This window comes from Leucoraja erinacea, chromosome 18 (genome assembly GCF_028641065.1).
Source record: "Leucoraja erinacea ecotype New England chromosome 18, Leri_hhj_1, whole genome shotgun sequence".
Classification (NCBI taxonomy): Eukaryota; Metazoa; Chordata; class Chondrichthyes; order Rajiformes; family Rajidae; genus Leucoraja; species Leucoraja erinaceus.
The window spans coordinates 36,475,240-36,499,130 of NC_073394.1; the positions used below are offsets into that span (position 1 = coordinate 36,475,240).

General features: G+C 44.8%; 1 protein-coding gene across 1 annotated transcript in view; it reads left to right on the forward strand.

Moving 5' to 3' along the window:
- The window catches only part of LOC129705976 (mucin-6-like), a 79,376-nt gene that overhangs the window by 14,127 nt on the left and 41,358 nt on the right, over positions 1-23,891 (forward strand). The window contains exon 6 of the mRNA XM_055649950.1: positions 18,649-18,786. Within this exon, the coding sequence (XP_055505925.1) occupies positions 18,649-18,786 (138 nt within the window). The remainder of the gene's footprint in view (positions 1-18,648; positions 18,787-23,891) is intronic.

A 23,891-nucleotide genomic window follows, 5' to 3' on the forward strand; every position in this document is an offset into this window, starting at 1 on the left:
AGGGAGGGGGAGGGAGGGTGAAGAGAAGGGGGTAGGGGTGTGTGGAGGGGAGGGGGTTTAGGGGAGGAATGGTGGGGGAAGGGACGGGGGAGAAAAAGAGGGGGGAGAGGAGAGGGGAGGGTGGGAGGAGAGTGAGGGGGAGGGGGGGGGAGGAGAGAGGGGGGGAGGAGAGAGGGGGGGGGGAGGGGGGAGAGGGGAGAGGATAAGGGAGAGGAGACGGGGGGGGGGGGGAGGAGGAGGGGAGGGGAGAGGGGGGGATGGTAGAGACGGGGGTGGGGGGGGGGAGAACATAAAACACATTTTATAACCAAAAAAGACACATTCTGCAAGCGTTTTAAAACCACTAAGGACACTTACATTTCAGTTGACATGTGTTCAGTGTTATTCACAGCTCAGAGAAACGTGGCCCTAGGTGGCGGCGCTCTCTCGGAAATCGCAGCACAAATGGCCACATATATATCAGCACACTCTCTCTCTACCGCACACCCTGTCCAATGTATCTGGAGGTGAAGATTTCTATGTTGGTGCTGGTAGAGTATAGCTTACTAGACGTCCAGCAATATGAGGATCATTCTACCTGCAGAGGTCACTATCACTCTGAATTTCCCAAGTCTCTCGGGCACTCCTGGAGGTGTTGAGTGACCCAAACCATGGATACACATTTGTGGATTGCCAAAACATGAGAAAGAAGGGTTCAAGAAGGAACTGCAGATGCTGGAAGATCGAAGGTACACAAAAATGCTGGAGAAACACAGCGGGTGCAGCAGCATCTATGGAGCGAAGGAAATAGGCGACGTTTCGGGCCAAAACCCTTCTTCAGACTGATGGGGGGTGGGGAGGGAGATGGAAGGAAAAAGGGAGGAGGAGGAGCCCGAGGGCGGGGGGATGGGAGGAGACAGCTCGAGGGTTAAGGAAGGGGAGGAGACAGCAAGGGCTAGCAAAATTGGGAGAATTCAACGTTCATGCCATCCGGACGCAAGCTACCCTAGGTGGAATATGAGGTGCTGTTCCTCCAATTTCCGGTGTTGCTTACTCTGGCAATGGAGGAGACCCAGGACAGAGAGGTCGGATTGGGAATGGGAGGGGGAGTTGAAGTGCTGAGCCACCGGGAGTTCAGGTAGGTTATTGCGGACTGAGCGGAGGTGTTCGGCGAAACGATCGCCCAACCTCCGCTTAGTCTCCCCGATGTAAATCAGCTGACACCTAGAGCAGCGGATGCAGTAGATGAGGTTGGAGGAGATGCAGGTGAACCTTTGTCGCACCTGGAACGACTGCTTGGGTCCTTGAATGGAGTCGAGGGGGGAGGTGAAGGGACAGGTGTTGCATCTCTTGCGGTTGCAACGGAAAGTGCCCGGGGAGGGGGTGGTACGGGAGGGAAGGGAAGAATTGACAAGGGAGTTATGGAGGGAGCGGTCTTTGCCGAAGGCAGACATAGGGGGAGATGGGACGATGTGGCGAGTGGTGGGGTCACGTTGGAGGTGGCGGAAATGGCGGATGATTATGTGTTGTATTTGCCGGCTGGTGGGGTGAAAGGTGAGGACTAGGGGGACTCTGCCCTTGTTGCGAGTGCGGGGATGGGGAGAGAGAGCAGTGTTGTGGGGTATGGGTGAGACCCTGGTGCGAGCCTCATCTATAGTGGCGGAGGGGAATCCCCGTTCCCTGAAGAACGAGGACATTTCCGATGCCCTGGTGTGGAATGCCTCATCCTGGGAACAGATGCGACGTAGGCGGAGGAATTGGGAGTAGGGGATGGAGTGTTTACAGGGGGCAGGGTGGGAAGACGTGTAGTCCAGAGAAGGTTCTGCTGCTTCTCCTGTACCAGAAATAATGAATGGGAGCCCACAAGAGGATCTGAATATATTGATGACGTACTATAGGCACGGTGGCATAATGGTAGAGCTATTGCCTTGCAGCGCCAGAGACCTAGGTTCGATCCTGACTACGGCTGCTGTCAGTATAGAGTTTGTATGTTCTCCCCGTAACCTGTGTGGGTTTTCTCCAAGCTCTTTGGTTTCCTCGCACGCTCCAAAGACGTACAGGTTTGCAGGCTAATTGAGTTGGTTTAAATGTAAAATGTAAAATTGTCCCTAGGGCGTGTTGGGTAATGTTAAAGTGCGGGGATTGCTGGAAGGTGTGGTCTCGGGCCGAAGGGCCTGCTTCCATGCTTTGTCCCCTAACTAAACTAAACTAAACTAAGCTTGACTAAACTAAACTAAACCAGAGGGATTTGATTTTTGAGATGATAATGGCAGGTGGGATTACTCCCTAAACATCCAGAAGGCTACAAACATGACCAGAAACTCTAATGTTCAAGGCATTATTTCTGTAGAATTTGACCCTAAAGCAGTCTACAACACTTGCTCATCTTTCATCTGCCGTACTGCACAGAACTTACCGTTGAGGAGAAAGATAGTAGACAAAAAATGCGGGAGAAACTCAGCGGGTGAGGCAGCATCTATGGAAAAAAGGAGTTAGCGACGTTTCGGGTCGAGACCCTTCTTTAGTCTGAAGAAGAGTCTCGATCCGAAACGGCGCCTACTCCTTTTCATCATAGATGCTGCCTCACTTGCTGAGTTTCTCCAGCATTTTTTGTCTGCTTTTGATTTTTCCAGCAACTGCAGTTTTTTCTTAAACATTGAGGAGAAGGATGTTCTCTTTGTCTTCATGGCACGTCGCCCTTTACAGAGTCCTGATAGTGCAGTGGTGCTGATAAGATCAGACCATGGCTTATACTGGCTTACACTGAAGATGGACACAAAATGCTGGAGTAACCTGGTGGGACAGGCAGTTTCTCCAGAGAGAAGGAATGAGAGCAGAGAATGCCAGCTGAGTAGTTGAAGCCATTTTGGTGAAGCTTGGCATGAATCTCAAATAAAAACATAAAATATCTGGCAGTAAATATTATCCAAACTCTTGACTGTCTCATGCTACTCAAACTAAGACGAGTGGAAATAACTCGGGTGCATAACAAAAAATCCATGCCTGTTTTTACCTCAAGAATCAAAGTTGGATCCGTTACTCTTCACATTATATGTTCATCATCTGGATGAGGACATTGATGGTTTTGTGGCCGAGTTTGCCGATGATATGAAGAGAGGTGGAGGGGCAGGGGGTGTAGAGAGAGGAAGCAGGGACGCCACAGAAGGACTTGGACGGGTTGCGAGAGTGGGCAAAGAAGTGGCAGATGCAATACAATGTAGCAAAGTGTATGATTATGCACTTTGGTAGAAGGAATAAAGGCATAGACTACTTTCTAAATGGGGTGTAAAGGGACTTAGGAATACTGGTGCAGGATTCACAAAAGGTTAATTTGCAGGTTGAGTCAGTGGTTGGGAAGGCAAATGCAATGCTTGCATTCATTTCTAGGGAACTAGAATATAAAAGCAGTGTTGCAATGCTGAGGCTTTATCAGGTGCTGCCGGTGAGACTACATTTGGAGTATTGTGAACAATTTTGGCCTCATATCTGAGGAAGGATGTGCTGGCTTTGGAGAGGGTCCAGAGTAGGTTTGCGAGAATGATCCTGGGGATGGTATGAGGAGTGTTTCGAGGCTCAGCCTTTACTCACTGGTGTTTAGAAGGATGAGGGGATCTCATAGAAACCTCCTAAATAATGCAAGGCCATGACAAAGAGGACGTGGATAGGCTGTTTCCACTTGTGGATGTCTAGGACCAGAGAGCACACTCAGAATAAAAGGACGTACCTTTAGAAAGATGAGGGGAAATTCCTTTAGCCAGTGGATGGTGAATCTGGAATTCATTGCCACAGATGGCTATGGAGGCCAAGTCATTGGGTATTTTAAAGCAGAGATTGAAAGATTCTTGGTTAGTAAGGTTGAAAAAGGATACAGGGAGAAGGCAGGAGAATGGAGTTGAGAGGGAAAGATAGATTAGCCATGATTGAATAGTGGAGCCGACTTGAATGGTTGAATGACCTACTTCTGCTCTTATGTCTTAAAGAAGGTGATGGAGGACGGTGAAGAGGTGAAATAAAAGGGAAACTTGGTGAAAATTGTTATTTTGCATGTTTTCCAGGCAAATCATACCACACACATGTACCTTCATAGCAAACATGGTACAACATGTAGTACAATAAGAGAGAGGAAATTATAGTGTTGCTGTTACAGAGAAAGTGTAGGTAAGAGAAATTACAAGGACCACCACAAGATAGATCGGTTGGCCAAGTATAAATCCTTAGCATATGAGAGGTCCGTTGAAGAGTCCAGTAATGGTGGTGAATCTGATGTACGTGCTGTCAGGTTTCAACATCGACTGCATGATGGGGCGGAGAAGAACAGAGAATGACTGGAGTGTGAGTGGTCTTTGATTACACTTGATTGTGATGGCTGTTTGCCCAAGGCAGCTTGCAATGTAGATGGGCGTGAGGGGGAGGCTGGTTTGCATGACGGATTGGGCTGCGTCCACAACTCTGCAATTTCTTGCAGCCTTGGGCAGACCAGTTACCATACAAAGCTGCATGTATCCCAATAGAGTGCTTTACACGGTGTATCTGTAGGAATTGATTAGTTGAATTTGGTGTTTCCTTCATCATCATTACTTTTTTGCATATCTTTCATTCATTTGTTCTTTATCTCTCTACATCTATATCACAAATTTCCCTTCACCCTGACCCCCAGTCTGTAAAAAGGTCTGGACAAGAAATGTTACCCATTCCTTCTCTCCTGCGATGCTGCCTGAGTCACTCCAGCATTTTGTGTCTATCTTCAGCTGAATTTCCTTAGTTTACTGAGGAAATAGAAGCAGTGGCGTGTGCTTTCATGGCTGCAGTGTTGATGTGGTTGGACTAGGATAAATTGTTGTTGATATTTATGCCTGGGAACTTGAAGCTCTATACAATATCCATTTTTGGCACCATTGATGCTGATGTTAGTCCAGTCACACTAAATATCAGACTCTTCAGTTCGGGCACCAGGCTGTTTATTTTGGAGCCACCCTTATTTGAACTTGGTTTGAGAAATAAGCTCAGTAGAACATCGCTTGATGAGCTGGGGTGACATGCAGATCTCCTTGCTAGAAACAGAAAGCTGGAGAAAAGGAATGGGTGACAATTCGGGTTGAGACCCTTCTTCAGACTCGAAATGTCACCCATTCCTTCTATCCAGGGATGTTGCCTGTCCTGCAAAACTACTCCAGCATTTTGAGTCTATCTTCAGTCCAGTCCTTTTGTATTATTTTCTCTAGGCAAAATCATTCAGTTGTCCATACTAATTGAATGACAACTAAAACAGAAAATGTTGAAAATGTTCATCAGATCAGGCAGCATCAGTCGAGGAAGGAACAGAGTTTACAATTCGGGTTTTTTTAAATGTTAACTCCTCTGCATTTTCCACACAAGCACCTCTCCCGCTGAGTACAACATTTTCAGCAATTTTGTAGCTTTTCAGTACCTGACAATTTTAATAGTATAGAATGGCATAAGGAACTGCAGATGCTGGTTGAAACCAAAGGTAGATACAAAGTGCTGGAGTAACATAGTGGGACTGGCAGCATCTCTGCATACAAGGAATGGGTGACGTTTCAGGTCGAGATCCTTCTTCAGACAGCAGATTTCAATGGTATGTTGATCAGCAATGTTACACTGAATTTGAGCTTGAAAATATTGAGACATGTTATTTATGAGTACGCAATGGGTAGGGAGGAACCTTGGAACTGGCTTCAGGCTGAAATGGGTCAGTGTTCCTCATGAGCAGACAAAGTGTGCTGTTGCCATGACAGCAAGTCCCCTTGGGGCAAGGTAATTAAGGTTTGACCTTCGTTATGGACTGCTCAAGCACTTCACATTCTGATTACATCTCTCAATACGCATTCAGCAGCATTGGTAAATGGAAACATGTCAGAAATAAACATTTCTCCCGATTTACTTTGCATGCTCCAATGCCCAAAGGAGAGGCCACGGCAACTTCTTTAAAAAGGGAGTAAGCCATCAATTTCTCAATTTCTTCCCTGTGAACATGGGATAGCTCAGATAGACACAAAATGCTGGCCTTCCTTCCTTCCTGACATGCTGCCTTGCCTGTCCTGCTGTTTCTCCAGCATTTTGTGTCTGCCTCCGGTGTAAACCAGCATCTGCAGTTCCTTCCAACTTATAGAATATATACATTGTGGAAGTAGGTCATTCATCCTATTAAGTCCCAACCAGTGAGAAGTCAGGTCAGGGGAAGAGCACAAGGTCCAGTGCACATATGTGTAAGAAGGAACTACAGATGCTTGTTTAAACTGAAGATAGACACAACATGTTGGAGTAACTGAGTGGGACAGGCAGCAAGGCTGGAGAGAAGGAATGGGTGACATTTGGAACCTGGGAAGGGTCTCCACCCGAAACGTCACCCATTCCTTCTCTCCAGAGATGCTGCCCGTCCCGCTGAGTTACTCCAACATTTTGTGCCTATCAAGTGCATACAGTCACTCTGCAGTAGACGGGTGCAGAAGTCTAGAAAATGCTTCAGCAGCTAGTCTGCAGATTGGTCATGGGCTGGCCTGCAGGGTGGGTCATTGCCTCGTCCATTATTGGTCATTGGTTGACTCACAGCATGGTCATTGGCTGGCCCTCGGTGGCCATTGGCTAGCCTGAAGCATGGCCATTGGCTGACCAGCAGTGAGTTCATTGGCTGGCCTTAGTGTGGCCATTGGCCAGCACTCAGTGTGGCCATTGGTCGGCTGTCTGTGTAATCATTAGCTTGCTCTCAATGTGGTAATTATCCAGCACTCAGTGCAGCCATTAACTGTCCATCAGTGTGGTCATTGCCAGATAATACTATACATACTGTAAATGCAATGCAAATGCAGAATATAACTGTCAGCATTATAGCACAACATTTCCAGAGACAAGTCCAATGTTATAATGAGGTAGAGGAGAATCAGACTGCACATGTTATAGCTGTAACTGTTTTGATTATATAGCTTGTGGAAGGACCTACAGAAGCCTTATAACAGAGGGGAGGAAGCTGTTTCTGTGTCTGTTTGTAAGTGCTTTCAAGTTTCTGCATCTTCTGCTTGACAGGAGTGGAAAAGAAGGAATGACTGGGGTAGGAGAGGTCTTTGATTATGTTGGCACTTTTCCCGAGGCAGAGTGGTGTAGACGGAGTCAATAGTCGAGAGTCTGCTCTGTGTGATCGAATGGGGTACATCCACAACTCTCTTCGATTAACCTTATCAGCCATCCTTTCACTCTGTCAGATCAACTCCGACAGATTAACCTGCCGATCTACCTGACATGTCTTTCCTCCAGAGTTAACAGTATCTCATTATAAGCCATTGCTGTTTAGCTGGAGATAGACACAAAAAGCTGGAGTAACTCAGCAGGTCAGACGGCATCTCTGGAGAAAAGGAATAGGTGACGTTTCAGGTCGAGACCCTTCTTCAATGTGTGAAGAAGGTCTTTAATGATTCTGCATGGTAGACTGGTCTGTAGAATTGGCGTCGGGGAAGGAAGCAGAGGGTGATGCTGCAAGGTTGTTATTTTCAGACGTTACCTGCGATGAGAGTTGTGCCTCAAGGATTGGCGCCTCGCCCATTACTGTTTGTGGTTTATATCAACGATTTGGATGAGAGTGTAGAAAGCATGATTAGTAAGTTTGCCGATGACTATAATGTGGGTGGTATCATAGATAGTGAGAATGGCTATCCAAAATTACAAGAAGATCTTGATCAGTTTGGTGGTCTGAGGAATGGTTAATGGAGTTTAATGCAGATAAGCACAAGGTGTTTAACTTTGGGACATCAAGGGCAACACCATCACAGTGAATACCAGGGCCATGGGGAGTGCTGATGTGCAGAGGAATCTAGGAGGACAGGTATATCATTTCCTGCGAATGGCATCTTAAATAGATAAGGTGGGCAAGAAAGCGGCTTTCAGTGCATTGGTCTTCATCAGTCTGGATACTGAATATAGTAGCTGTGATGTTATGTCATCGTTGTACAAGATGTTGGCGAGGCTGCCTTTAGAGTATTGTGTTCAGTTTCGGTCACCCGGCTATAGGAAGAAAAGATGCTCATAAACTGGAATGTAGAGAAGATTTACAAGAATGTTGCCAGGACTTGAAGGCCTGTGCTATAGGGAGATGTTGGACAGGCTAGGACTATATTCCTTGTTGTGCAGGAGGGTGAAGGGTGATCTTATAGAGGTGTATAAGATCATGAGGGGATAGCTCGAGTGAATACGCAGTGTTTTACCCAGAGTAGATAAATCAACTCTGCTCTACCCTGGCCAATGAAATTCCTCGTATGTTGCAAAACATACTTGGCGAATAAAGTGTGATTCTGATTCTGATTCTCATCTAGAACCAAAGGACATAAGTTTAAAGTGAGAGGAAACATGTAATAGGTACTCGAGTGGCAACTTTTTCACACAGAAGGTAGTGGGTAAATGGAATGAGGTGCCAGAGGAGATAGTTGAAGCGGCAATATAACAACATTTAAAAAATATTTAGACACATACATGGATAGGAAAGGTTTAGAGGTGTATGGTCCAAACTTATGCACATTGCACTAGTGTAGATGGGCACCTTGGTTGGCATGGGCGAGTTTGGCTGAAGGTACAGTATATGTATGGGCAAATTTGGCTGAAGGTACAGTATATGACTATGTGCCTGGTACCTTCTTCACCACTCTGCCAACTTGTGTCACCACTTTCAAGGGACTACGTACCTGTAATTCAATGTCTTCCTATTCTACAGCACTCTCCAGGGCCCTAGCGTTCATTGTGTAAGTCGTACCCTAGTTTAAGTTGCCAAAATGCTACACCTCACATCTTCAAATTAAATTTAATCTGCAATTTCTCGGTTATTTCCCCCAGATCCGTTTGTAACCTTGGATAACCTTCACGATTATTAACTGCACCATCAATTTTGATGCCATCTGCAAACGTTCTAACCATGCCAACTCCATTCTCATCCAAATCATTAATATGGATGACAACCAGTGAAACCAGCCCTGATCCTTGTGGCACATCACTGATCAGTCTTTCAAAATGTCTTTCAGCCCTCCACTACCACCCTCTGACTGCTACTAAGCCAATTTTATACCAATTCACAAGCTCACCTTGAATCCCATCTCCATCTAACCTTCCAGACTTGCCTATCCTAAATCAAAGGTTTTGCTGAGGTCCGGGTGGATAACATCTACCGCCCTTCCCTCGCCGCCTCAAACTCAAAACAAATTTGTGTCACAGCATTACCCACACACAAAGCCATGTTGACTATTTCTGATCGTCCGAAGACTACCCGAAAAGTTTTGCTTCTCCCCAGATATGCGCCTGTGAAGAAGGGTACTCCAGACCCTTCGAAAAATCACCTGCAGTTCTTCCTTCACATCTCTAATATGCTGCTTTCCAAATGATGGGCGCTGAGTTCAGAAACCCCTCCTGCAGCACGCTTTTGTGGGCTCTGTCCTGCATTCCCTGCTGTGTCCTTGATTTAAATAAAGGAATCACATTAGCATCCTGGTATCAGGTTCTGATTCCATTGCCAAGCTCCCTGCAAAGTCTCCTAACTTCGATGTTCCCGTGATAAGATTGCCAAATGATAAGGTGCATTTAAATGTCTCTCTATGGTAAACCCCGCCTGCAACCTCCCAATGCTTGGGAATAAAGGGGGCTTTTTCTGTTTGGCTGCCAGTGACTGAGTGAGTGGTGATGTTCCATAGGGTTGGTGCTGGGTCCCCAGCTTCTCACGTTGCATGTTAATGATTTGGATGATGGAATAGATGGCTTTGTGGCCAAGATTGTGGATGATACAAAGATAGGTGGAGGGGCAGGTAGTGTAGAGGAAGCAGGGGGTCTAAAGAAGGACTTGAACATGTTGTGGAGGTGGCAAAGAAGTGGTGTGCCAGTGAAATACAGCATAGCAAAGTGCACATACACTTCGGTTGTAGGAAGTGTATGACAGGTTTGGAGGGTTAGGAACCAAACGCAGGCAAATGGGATTTTAAAGGGCCTGACCTACACAGCCAGGCTGGTGTAGAGGTCATTTGATGGGACTGGGCAGTGTTAAGAGATGGGAAGGGCCTGTTTGTTGGCCATACTGTAGTGGGCACTATGACAATGTCAATATGCTCTCTGCTGTACACCTCTAGAAGCTCAAGTGAGTATTTGTTGACATACCGAATCTCCCCAATATGCTGAGGAAATTGAGGCATTTATAGGCTTTCTTTATGATTAATGTGCTAGTCTAGGACAGATCTTCAGAGATATGCCTGCCCAGGAAGGTGAGAACCTCATTAAGGTATTGTGGCAGCATATACTTTACTCAAAGGCAGGCACCCAGAACTCAGAGAAGACCTTTTCAGGTGGGCCTGCTTAACCATTCTCAGTTCCACAGTGGTAAATTTACAAACTAGATTTCCCTGTAAAGATTATTTTTTTGACTGGGATATGACAAGTGGGGTCATCCGAGGGGGTAATCTTTTCGCACAAAAGATGGTGGGTGTATGAAACAAGCTGCCAGAGGAGGTAGTTGAGGCTGGGACTATCCCATCGTTTAAGAAACAATTAGACAGGTACATGGATAGGACAGGTTTGGAGTGACATGGACCAAGCGCAGGTAAGTGGGACTAGTGTAGCTGGGACATTGTTGGCCGGTGTGGGCAAGTTTGGGCCGAAAGGCCTGTTTCCACACTGTATCACTCTATGACTCTAAGTGGGGTTATGAAAGAATGGATGCTGCTTGATTGGCATCAGTATTGTTTTATTGTTGTCATTTTGTCCGAAATATAGTGGAACAATGTGTTTGTGTGTGATCCAGGTAAATCATCACATGAGTACGATCATTCCACACATGAATACAACAGGTAGTATATAAAAGAAATGAAATAGAATGCAGAATGTAGTGTTACTGCAGCAGAAGCGCAGATCAAAAAAAATGCAAGGGCTGCAATGAGATGGCTTGGGGTGTCATGAATGTATCTCTGGCTTGTGAGGGCCAGTCAAGAGCCTGTTAACGATGAGAAGAAACCTTTTATGTCTTTTGCCCAATGGGAGAGGAGAGAAGAGGAAGTTGAAGAGAGGTTTGTGAAGGGCCTTTGAGTATGCTGGCTATTTTCCTGAGGCAGCATGAAGCGTAGATGGAGTTGAAGGGGATAGGCTAGTTTGTGTGATAGACTTGGCTGTGTCTACTGCAATTTCTGTCAATCTTGGGCAGAACAGTTGCCATACAAAGCTCTGATGCATCTAGATAGTTTTCTTTCCACTGAGCATCTGTAGAAATTGGTAAGTGTAATTTGAAACATGCCTAATTTCCTTAGTCTTCGAAAGCAAAGGCAAAGATGTGCTTTCTTAGTTGTATCACCAAAGTGATTGGGTCAGGACAAATCATTGGTGATATTTATGCCTCAGATCCTAAAGCTATAGACCATTTCCACTTCCGTGCTAAGAATGTACTCCGGAAAGTGTACCATCCAGCCTCCTGAAATCTGATCTCCCCTTCTGACAGCAACCTGTCAATGCACTCAATCAGCAGAGAACACAGATGTACTTCTGAAGACTTAATTTGAGTCCTGCCTATTTTTTGGGTGGCACAGTGGCATAGCAATAGAGTTGAATGAACGAATGAATAAGCTTATTGGCCAAGTATTCACATACAAGGAATTTGCCTTGGTGCTCCACCCGCAAGTGACAACATGACATACAGTGGCAGTTACGAATGACGCATAAAACATTAAACATTAATAATAAAACATTATCGGTTAAGCATTTAAATTAAACAAAATACCAGAGCAAAAGGAGGCTACAGATCTTTGGTTATTGAGTAGAGCTACTACTCGTGGAAAAAAGCTGTTTTTATTTCTGGCTGTGGCAGCTTTGACAGTCCGGAGTCGCCTTCAAGATGGAAGTGATTCAAAGAGTTTGTGACCAGGGTGAGAGGGGTCACACTGTTGCCTTATAGCGCCAGAGACCCAGGTTCTACGGGTGCTGTCTGTACAAAGTTTGTCCGATCTCCCTGTGACCTCGTGAGGTTTCTCCAAGTGTTCCGGTTTCCTCCCACACTCCAGAGATATAAAGGCTGTAGCTTAATTGGCTTCTGTGAATTTTGTGTACAATAGTGTCAGTGTATGGGGGAGATTGGTGGTCAGCATGGACTTGGTGGGCCAAAGTGTCTGTTTCCACATTGTATATCCAAAGTCCAAATTTAAGTAAATCTGCACCTTAATATGAACAGTTAGTGATATGGAGGTCATCTCTGACTCCTGATTAAAAGCATTCCTTCTCAGAAGGCTGCATAAGAGTATTTCTACACCAATGATCCAGATCGTGAACCCCTTCTAGCCATGTTCTTGCTGACTACATCATTTTAGTCCTTTCAAAGAGTTTGCACATTTTCACCAAAATCAATTACTGTGAGATGGAAGCACTGAAATGGTCGTGTTTCCCCCCCCCCCCCCACCCATACAAGTTCAGGAAGCGTGCCACTTTCAGAGAGGGGTAAGCACAGAGACTAGTCTCATTGGGTTCAGTGCTACAAGCAGCCAGTCAAAACAGTTCAGTTCAGTTTTATTTGTCATATGTAGGTTAACACAGGGTTAACGGTACAATGAAATGACACTGGGACACATCAGCAATTATATTACAAGGATAAAGTTAAGGTAAAAAAAAGATAAGATAAAAGTGACATTGGTTGGTAAAACTCAATAATAAATAAAATAATCAACATATATGATGTGTTTATGAGTTCAGAAACCTGATGGCATGATGACAGTGGTGTAAAAGTGCTGTCAGTGCTGCAACCTTCAATACAATGAGTCGTGTCTGTGTTCTTCTCATTCTACAGCTACTAGGAAGATTCATCTCCTTTTCTGATTCTCCAGGAAGTACAAAATGAAATTGTTTTAGATGTAAATACTGTACTATTGATGGAGAGGAGGGCTGTGTCCCTGATGGACTGGGCTGAGTCCATCGCTCTCTGCAGCCTCTTGCATTGCTGGGCATTGAAATTGCCGTACCAGGCCATGATGCGAGGAGTCAGGGTACTTTCTACAGTGCATTCGTGGACGTTTGTTAGAGTTTTCAGTGACATGCCCAATGTTTTCAAACGTAATGTCAAAGAGCTGATGTGCCTTTGTTGTGGTTACATCTGGGCTTGGCCCAAGACAGGTCATGCTGATCTCAGTTTTCTGCAGCTGTGTTCAGCAGACCATTACTTTTGCTGTATGGAACAAAAGCCATCTTCGAGTTCATGCAGAGCAGGATAACATGGGTTTGGTTATCGTCTTGTATGATTAAAGCCCATAACCTTCAAGCAAAGTTTACTAAACTCACTTTATCCCTTTCTGACTGAACAAGGAAAATGAGGAAGAGGAGGAAAACTACTAGATTGGTCAAATGATTTTTCTTTCAAAGAAGTTAAAATTGATAACCTTATTCAAAGAAATATGTCATCAGGGAAACTGGCCTTTCAGCTCAATTTGTCCATAACAACCAAGATGCCCTATCTAAGCTAGTCCCATTCTCCAGTGTCTGGCTCATATCCCTTTAAAACTTTCCTATCCATGTACCTGTCCAAATGTATTTAAAATGTTGTTATTATACGTGTCACAACTACTTCATTTCGCAGCTTGTTCCATATACTTTCAATTCAATTCAAAGCACTTTATTCGTCCCCGAGGGGCAATTTAAAAAGGCGCATTACAGTAGCTTTTTAAAAAGGGACACAATCAACAAACATAAGCAGCACGCATACTGCACAATCAACCAGCACACGCATTTCACAGACACACTGCACAATCACACATCAACATTCAACACATAGCAATAGTTTTTAAAATGCTTTCTAAGTGCTTCAATTAAAAAAGTGCATATAGAAGGTTATTTCATTTCATATGTTCATGAGTCAGTGATCAGCATTAAAAAGCTGGACAGCCCTGGGGATGAAGGTTGCCTTCCTCCTCTGTGTCCGGCAACCCGGACAGCGGAGTCTGCATCCTGAGGGGAGCCACTCAAACTCAGGAAACAGGATGTGAGAGGGGTCCTGAAGAATCCTGCGTGTTAACTTTAAAGACTGTTGGTCGCATAGGGCAGTGAGAGTTCGGACGGGCTGCTCAATTATTTTTGAGCAGACCTTGACCACATTCAACAGGCGGTTTCTGTTTTGCAGGGTGATGGAGTGGAACCAGCTAGTGAAAGAGAAGGCTATTACATTTTCAATGAATGCGTAGTAGAATGTAGTGAGAATGTCTTTGTTAATCCCAAATGACTTCAGCTTCCTGAGTAGGTACTGTCTCTGATGGCACTTTTTAAGGATTTCCTCTATGTTAGAGGAAAACCTTAGCAGGTTGTCGAAGGCTGTTCCCAGGTATTTGTATACCTCCACTATCTCCACTGGCTCCTGCTGGATGATAGTGGTGGCTGCCTCAGCCATCTGTCTCTGTTGGGGGGAGAAAGTCACAATCATGTCCTTGGTTTTGCTTATATTTAGCTCGAGACAAGACTTTTCACACCATACTATAAAGTCCTGCAGGGCTGAGCTGTGATGTTGTGTGTGGCTGGGAAGAAGAGACAGGAGAACTGTGTCATCAGCAAATTTTACGAAGTGGCAGTTTGGCTGGGTGGATCTGCAGTCATCAGTGTAGAGAATGAAGAGAAGTGGGGAGAGGACACAGCCTTGTGGAGAGCCAGTGAAGGTGAAGATGGTGTCGGACAAGGTGTGGTTCACCAACACCCTCTGTGATCTGTTGGTGAGGAAGTCTAGAATCCACAGAGTGAGTTGGTGGTTGAGGTGGAAGCGGGTGATGAGCTTCTCAGCCAAAATATGTGGCTGCATGGTGTTGAATGCTGATGAGAAGTCTACAAACAGAAGTCTGGCTGTGGCCTTGGAGATTTCCAGATGCTTATGGATGGTGTTTAAGATGAATATTTTTGCGTCATCGACACCCCTGCCAGCCTGGTAAGCAAACTGCAATGGATCCATCATGGATCCATACTTGGCACCCTCTGTGTGAAAAATTTGCCCCTCGGGTTCCTATTAAGTTTTCCTTTGCACTTTAAAGTCATCTCCTCTAGTTCTTGATTCCCTCACACCATCTACTTCTCTATACAATCACTCTTCAACTCCAAACCATGTCCTAGACTGCCCAATCTCTCCCTATAGCTCAGGCCCTCAAGTCCTGGTAAATCCTCATGAATCATCTTTGCTATAACAAGGTGGTGGAAACTGGGCACAAAGATCCAAATGCGACCTCACCAATGTCTTGTACAAATGTAACATAATGTCCCAACTTCTATCCTCAGTTCTGACTGATGAAGGCCTGCATGCCAGAAGCTGTCTTCACCACATTATCTTTAGACTCGAGACAGCACATAACCAGGCCCTTCAGCCCCTGAGTCCACGTCAACCAGCAATCACTCCGTACACTATCACTATCCGACACACCAGGGATAATTTAAAATTTTACGGAAGCCAATTAACCTTCAAACCTGTACGTCTTTGGGGTGTTGGAGGAAACCAGAGCACCTGGAGAAAACCCATGTGGTATCAGGGAGAACATACAAACAGCACTTGTACATAGAATCAAATCCAGGTCTCTGGCACTGTAGCGCAGTAACTCTACTGCTGCGCCACTGAGAGGCACTACATCAACATGTAACACCATTTTCAGAGAACTATGTCCTCGAACCTCTATAACATCACCCAGGGCTCTACCATTCACTGTGAATGTCCTGCCCTGTTTCAGCCACTCATAAAAGTAACACCTCACACTTATCTGAAGTATATTCTATTAGCCATTCCTCAGCCCACTTCCCCAGCATATCAAGCACTTCAGTACATAAATATCAATAACCATCTTCACCGACCAAGATGCCATCTACATTGGCGTCATCTGCAAAATTACTAGTCATGCCTTGTACATTCGTATCTAAATCATTGATCTAAATGATAAATAGCAATGAGCACAGCATTGATCCCCATGGCACACCACTAATCACAGGTCTCCAGTCTGAAAAACAACCTTCCACCATCATTCTCTGCTTCCTACCATGAAGCCAATTCCTTATCCAATTTTCTAGCTTTTCCTGGACCCCATGCCATCTGACCTTTCACAAAACCCTGCCATGTGAAACCATATTGAAAGCCTTGCTGAGGTCCATATAGTCGACGTTTATGGCCCTGCTCGCAACCTTTTCAGTTACTTCAAAAAACTCAATCAAATACACAAGACATGATATCCCACACACAAACCATGCTGACTATCCCTAATTAAACCCCATCTTTCCAAATGCATATATATCTTGGCCCTGAGAATCCTTTCCAATAGCTTTCCTACCATAGATGTTTGGCTTACTAGTCTGCAGTTTCAAGGTTTTTCTTTAAGACTCTTCTTAAAAAGAGGCAGAATATGAGCCAGCCTCAATTGTACAGCACCTCACCCATTTATTTCAAAGTAAATGTGGTCACTGGTCCCAAAAGGCTTGCCCACTAATACTAGAAACTTGCCCTCAATTCTCCGAAAGTCAAATGTTGCCTTTGCACTCGACATATTGCCCAAGGAAACATTCCAGAACACACTTGACAAATTCCAGCGCATCCAAGACCTTGCCACTATGGCAGTCTCACTCTATGTTACGTAAGTATAAAACCCCTACTGTGACAACCCTATTAGTCTCCAACCTCCTGACACATTTGTTCCTCTAATTCCCATTGAGTGTTTGGGAGCCCATAGTACAATCCCAACAACGATTGTCCCCCAAACCATCACGAATGTCATCTCAGAATGCTATTATGATGTTCTCCTTAATCAATAAAGTCTCCCTCCCTCCATCCCTCCCACTTTTACCCCAGCTTCTGTCTCGCGTGCAACACCTGTACCCTGGAATACTAAGCAGCCAGTCCTGTCCCTCCCTTGGCTAGGTTTAAATAATGATTAAAATGATGTAAATAATGATTCAAATGCCACAGTCACACATACCTATCCACACCTAGAGTTTATTTAATTATATTAATCCTATCAGACTGCACATGATCCATATCCCACCATTTTTGGTCTTTACACATACATATGCAATACTTCTTAAATGTTGCTAGCACATTTCCTTCCAACATTCCACTGGTATTCCATTCCAGGCACCCACCCCTCTGTGTAGAAAACATGCCTAACATCATCTTAACATTTGTCCACCTCAACTTAAAGTTTTGCCCTCTTGCATTTGACATTTCTATACTGGGAAAAGGACTCCAACTATCTAGACAGACAGACACACACACGCGCTGCAACATGACTTCCTGTCGCTTCTAGTAAATGCCCCGACTGATGAAGGCAAACATATCATATGCCTTTTATAGTGTGGCATCAGGGAACATGGGGTTGAGCAGTGACCACACCAACACTCATTCACAGTGGCAAGTACGTCCACAACCACACGGGGGCACTGTCCCTCACTAGACCACATGTGCAATGACGTTGGCAATCTCAGTCTTTTCCCAGTTGTTTTGTCCTAGTCTTTGAAGGAGGAGGCACGGCAATCTCCTGCATGACAATCTCTTCTTCCTGCAGTTCATCCTTGCCTCCGGAGGTGCTGAAAGTATAGATACAACACAACATTTAGGAAATATTTAGACAGGTACATGGATAGGATAGATTTAGAGGGAAATGAGCCATTTGTCGGCAGTTGGGACTAGAAAGGTCTCGATCTGAAACGTCACCCATTCCTTCTCTCCAGAGATGCTGCCTGACCCGCTGAGTTACTCCAGCTTTTTGTGGCTACTTGGGACTAGTATAGATGGGACATGTTGACCGGTGTGGGCAAGTTCTGCCAAAGGTCCTGTTATCACACTGTATGACTATGACTATTTCTTCCTGGCAGCTCAGCTTGGGGCTTGATGTGGCAACATTGGCAGTCTCTGGATTATCTGTGTGGGCACAGTCTCTCATTGTCTGTGGGTAGGAAGAGGTTCAGGCATCTCAGCCATTCAGACATGGCCTAAGCTGGAGGCACCGGCCATCTAGGGCTTCCTTCTAGGCAGTCCAGTCTTGACCACACTGGTGGTCTCGGGTCTGTCCCAGTTTTCCACAAACATATAACCTTCTCCCAGTCTGTCCCTCTGGCTCGAATGCCTGCGTTTTATAGGGAGTAGGCAGAAAAGTTCAAGTGGCCAACCAATAGCAGGTATTTGGAGCCAGCAGTTACCAAAGATGCTGGGGGTTGGCCTCTCCAGACCTGGCAGCCAGTGAAAGGGATCAGAGAACCATCCAAGGAAGGGCCTCTGTCACAATGGATATAAACTATCTATTTGTGTTGCTAATTTCAATGAGCTATGGACTTGGACCCCAAGATTCGTCTGTACATCAATGCTCCTCAAGGTTCCTGCCACTTACTGTATACTTTCCCCTTGCGTTTGATGTCCTAAAGTGCAACACTTTGCACAGATGAAACTCCATCTGCCATTTATCGACCCATATCTGCCACTTACCTATATTGTGCTGCATCCTTTGACAGCCTTCTTCACCACTAAAATTCCTTCAATAATTGTGTAATCTGCAAACTTACTAATCAACCCATCTACATCTTAATTCCAAGTCATTTATACAATATGTCAGTTAATTTAACAATTTCTTTTGAATATTATTAGTTGTTACATTTCAGTTTTGTGCATTGATTTTTGATTTTGTCTTTGAAATATAAATTCTCAATTAACTTTTTTAGGAAATATTGTCATTTACTGGCAATCTTCCAGCTACATTCAAGTAAAATCTACTTTTGGTCTGGAGATGCAAGTTCAAATTCATCCACTCTTGCAATTGTACATCATCGTAGATGAAACCTTCAGCACAACCACTCACGGTAAGCAGGATTTAATGATATTGGGGTACAATTAGTACATAACCTTTGAATTGTACTGTGGAAAATTATAATGCATGTGCTTTGTGAATGACAATTAAATGATTTAGTGCACTGTTGCTGTAACAAAGAGGATGGGACGGGCAAGCCTTAGAACAGGAACACTACACAGCTGATTGGAAAACTTATTGGTGGCGTTGGAGAACTGGGCAGTGATGAGATTGGGAGGAATATTTCACTGTAAATGGGACTGAATGTTCCACAAAGATGATGGAAATGGAGACTTAGTTTAGTTTTAATTTTAATCAGTACCCCGTTCCGGCTTTTTCCCCATATCCCTTGATTCCCTCTGCCCTAAGAGCTAAATCTAATTCGCTCTTGAAAACATCCAGTGAATTGACCTCCACTGCCTTCTGTGGCAGAGAAGTCCACCGATTCACAATTCTCTGGGTGAAAATGTTTTTCCTCAGTCCTAAATGGCCTACCCCTATTCTTAAACTGTGACAGTGTATAGATATGTGATAAGGGAATCATGTTTAGTGCAAGATTAAGCCAGCAGAGTCCAATCAAAGATAGTCTGAGGGTCAGCATTGTGGTAGATTCATGCTAACTGTGGTTCAGCACTGCTCTCTAGTTGTAGTAGGATTATTCAGTTGCCTGATAACAGCTGGGAAGAAACTGTCCCTGAATCTGGAGGTATGCATTTTCACACTTCTGTACCTTTTGCCTGATGGGAGTGGGAAGAAGAGGGAGTGGTCAGAGTGTGACTCGTCCTTGATTATGCGGCTGGCCTTGCTAAATGGAGTCAATAGAAGGGAGGTTGGTTTGTGCAATGGTCTGGGCATCCAATTTCTTGCAGTATTGGATGGAGCTGTTCCCAAACCAAGCTGTGATGCATCCTGATATAATGTTTTCTATGGTGCATCAGTAGAAGTTGGTGAGAGTTGTAGGGGACATGCCGAACTTCTTAAGCCTTCTAAGGAAGTAGAGGCATTGGTGAAGCGTTCTTGCATCTAGGGGAGAGCCTACCTTGTTTTTTTTTTTAAGGCAAATCCTATCAGACAAACCTGATTGAAATATCTATTGGGATATCAGAGTAGGCACTATGACTATCCCAGTCAACATCAGAGTAGGCTGGTAAATGCAGTTGATGCATCCACGTGGACTTTCAGATGTTTCCATACAAGGGGCTGACAAAACAGAGTCTCATGGAATTAAAAGATCATTCACAGTTGGCTGAAATGGTGCAAGGCAGAGAGTGATGGGAGAGAGTTACTTTTCATACTGGATAATAATGAACAGTGCAGTACACAGGATCACCAATTCCTTTTCTCCAGAGATGCTGTCTGACCCACTGAGTTACTCCAGCATTTTGTGTCTATCCCTAGGACCCAGGCTTGTTTTCAAGCTGTAAACCTCCCACTCTTCCCCTGCAATTCAGAGGAAGGGTCCCTGACCCAAAATGTTGTCTGGCTTCTCTTTCCACAAATCACAGTCAGTTGGTCGGTCAGTCGGTCGGTTGGCAGGCATTTGCTTTTGATTTCAACATTTGCAGTTTCATTTGTTTTTGTCTTATTGGACATGCACAGTGAATAGCAGACCCCTGGGGAGTGTTGTTGAACCAATAGACCTAGGAATACGGCAACATAGTTCTTGCAGAATGGTGACATACTGTAGCTAGACAGGGTGGTGGAGAAGGCGTTTGGTATGTTTGCCTTCATCAGTCTTTCATGAGTACCGTATTTGTGACATTGTGTTACAACTGTACGAGATGTTAGTGAGGCTACACTTGGAGTATTGTGTGCAGTTCTGGTCACCACACTGCAGGAAAGATGTGATTAAACTAGAGAGAGCACAACAATGATTCATGGGTATGGAACGGGTAGATCTAGATTATGAGAGGCTGGACAAGCTATTTTCCCTGAAGCGTACATAGGAGGCTGATATATAATATAATTATAGATATTTATAAAACCATGAGGGGCACAGATAGGGTAGATAATTGCAATCTTTTTCCTCGGGATTGGGAAGTCTAAAACTACAGGGAATAGGTTTAAGGTGAGAAGGGAAATATTTTAAAAGGATCTGAGGGATAACTTTTGCCCTCAGAGGATAGTGGGTAATTTGAACAAGCTGCGTCAGGAAGTGGTTGAGAGTGGTGCTGTAATAACGTTTAGCAACGTTTAAAAGTCATTTGGTTAGGTACATGGATATGAAAGAGTTTGTGGGACATGGGTCACATGCAGGCAAATGGGACTAGCTTGGCTAGGCAGCTGGGCTGGAAGGGACAAGTTAGCACGAAGAGCCTGTTTCTGTGATTATTATTCTATAACTTGGGGCCACTGCTTCTTCTAAAATAAATTAATTGTGAAACATCAATTGTAGGGAGTGAAGTTTCTACACATGGGAATGAGACGATGGTTTGATGTGGGCTCAACAGTGAGGTGGGAAGTAATAGATTGTTCAAAGATACTTCACTGCACAAAGAGGGAATGGGGGAAAAAAGGTTTATCAGAGAGAAATGTGGAGTATCACACTTTGGCTAAAAGAATAATGAGGCAAAATGGACAACACAGCAGACTTACAGCAGGTGCAGAGGTAGTTGGGTGTCGGTGTTCAGTTTAGTTTATTATCACGTGTAACGAGGTACAGTGAAAAGCTATTGTTGTGCGCTAACCAGTCAGCAGAAAGTCAACACATGATTACAATCGATCGATTTACAGTGTGTAGATATATCATACATACATGATAAGGGAATAACGTTAGGTTAATCGGTGTGCATGGAGAGTCAGCGTTGAGGGAGTGGTCGGTGCAACATATATGAGATCCAAAGAGTCATACTAAGGCGCAGTGTACAAAAGCAAGGAAGTGCTGTTGGACTGTACATAACACTCGGGTATTGTGTCTAATACTGTCCGCCTCCCTTTCGGATTGTTGTAAAGACAGCTGAAGTCGAGATGGATGTGTATGATGCCAGGAAAGAGATAATTCGGCTCCAGGGTTAGGTTAGGGAAGGTAGGCGTGTTCTTGGAGCGAAGGAGATTGAGAGGATAGACACAAAAAGCGGGTCAGGCAGCATCTCTGTAGAATAAGAATAGGTGATGTTTCAGGTCGAGACACTTCTTCAGACGGGAACGTTAAACAAAAGACACAGACAGTGATATAGAGAAATATAGAAGAAATGAATGATAGATATACAACAAAGTTACAATGATGAAGGAAACGGTTTATGGTTGGCTTTGGGTGGGATGTTAATAAGTTATACAGACAATGAAACTCACCAGGTCGACAATTAAACTGGTACAATGACCAGGGTGGGGGAGGGACTGAGAGAGAGGGGGTGCAAGGGTTACTTGAAGTTAGAGAAATCAATGTTCACACCGCTGGGTTGTAAGCTGCCCCAAGTGAAACATCCAATTTGCGTTTGGCCTCACTCTGACTGTGGAGGAGGCCCAGAACAGAAACGTCAGTATGAGAATGGGAGGGGGAGTTAAAGTGTTTAACAACTGAGATATCACATAGGCACTTGTGGTCTGAGCGGAGGGGTTCATCAAAACGATTGCCCCGTCTACTTTGGTCTCGCCGATGTATAAATTTTACACCTCCCACAACGAGACAGTAGATGAGGTTGGAGGAGGGGCCAGTGAAACTCTGCCTAACCTGAAAGGATTGTAGGGATCCCTGGTGTGTAGGAAGGAGCTGCTGATGCTGGTTTACATTGACGATAGACACAAAATGCTGGATTAACGCAGCGGGACCAGCAGCATCTCTGAATTGAAGGAATGGGTGACGTTTCAGGTCGAGACCCTTCACCAGACGTCCGTGGACAGAGTCGAGGGGTGAGGTATAGGGGCAGGTGTTGCGTCTCCTGCGGTTGCAGGGGAAGGTACTTGGTGAGAGGATGTTTTGAGTGAGAAGGGAAGAGTGAACCAGGGAGTTGCAGAACCAAGGAGTCTCTGCTTCTTTTTCCGTTCTCTCCGCTAAAGTCTCTGTAATATTATCTGCCAGACCTATCCCCTGTCCCCTTTCTTGCCCTCCTTATTTCCTTTTTTAGCCTGCACCCTAATTTCCAACACTCCTCCAGGAATACACAGTCCCGCCTGCCTATATCTGCCCCATGCCTCCTCACTCTTGACCAGAGCCTCAATTTCTCTTGTCACCCAAGCTTCCTTGTGCCCATCTGCCTTGCCCTTCTCTCTGACAGGGACATGCATGTCCTGGATTCTAGTCAGCATAGTTAAAGACGTTCCACTTTCATTGAGTCTGAAGAAGGGTTTCAGCCCGAAATGTTGCCTATTTCCTTCGCGCCATAGATGCTGCTGCACCCGCTGAGTTTCTCCAGCATTTTTGTCTACCTTCCACTTTCATTGGCATTCATTTTCCTTCAAGCAACCTGTCCCAATCAATGTGAGCGAGTTTCTACCTAATACCTTCAAAGTTGTCCATGCCCTGATTCAGAATTTTAACTTGTGGGTCCAACCTGTCTCTACCCATAGCCATCTCAAATCCAATAGAACAGTGGTCACTGGTCCCATAAAGTTCATCCATAAACACTTCATCTTCTTGCCCCTCCCAATTTCCCATGACAAGATCAAGAGTTGTCCTCTCTCATGTTGGGCCCTCTACATATTGCTGGTGGAAACTTTCCTGAATGTATTTGACAAATTCTGCCCCATCTAAACCTTTTGCACTATGACTATTCCAGTCAATATTCTGAAACTTAAAATCCCCTTCTGTGATAACCTTGTTAGTCCTGCAGCTGCCTGCAATTTCCTGGAATATTTGTTCTTCTAAACCTGTTGACTATTTTCCAGAGTCCTGTTCGCCACAGTCTCTTGTAACTCACCAGGGCCGCAGTGTATCGCTCACATTTAACCCGCTGCGGCCCAATTCCCCACACTCCTACCATACTGACCAGGGTCCTGTTTCCCATACTGCCTCAATGAATAAACAGGAATAACATCTCATAGTCTGTACAATCTGCCACAAATTCACCTGCCATGCATGTCACAGAGGTTCACCCGCATCTCCTCCAACCACATCTATTGCATCCACTGCTCCAGATGTCAGCTGCTCTACATCGGTGAAACCAAGCGTAGGCTTGCCGA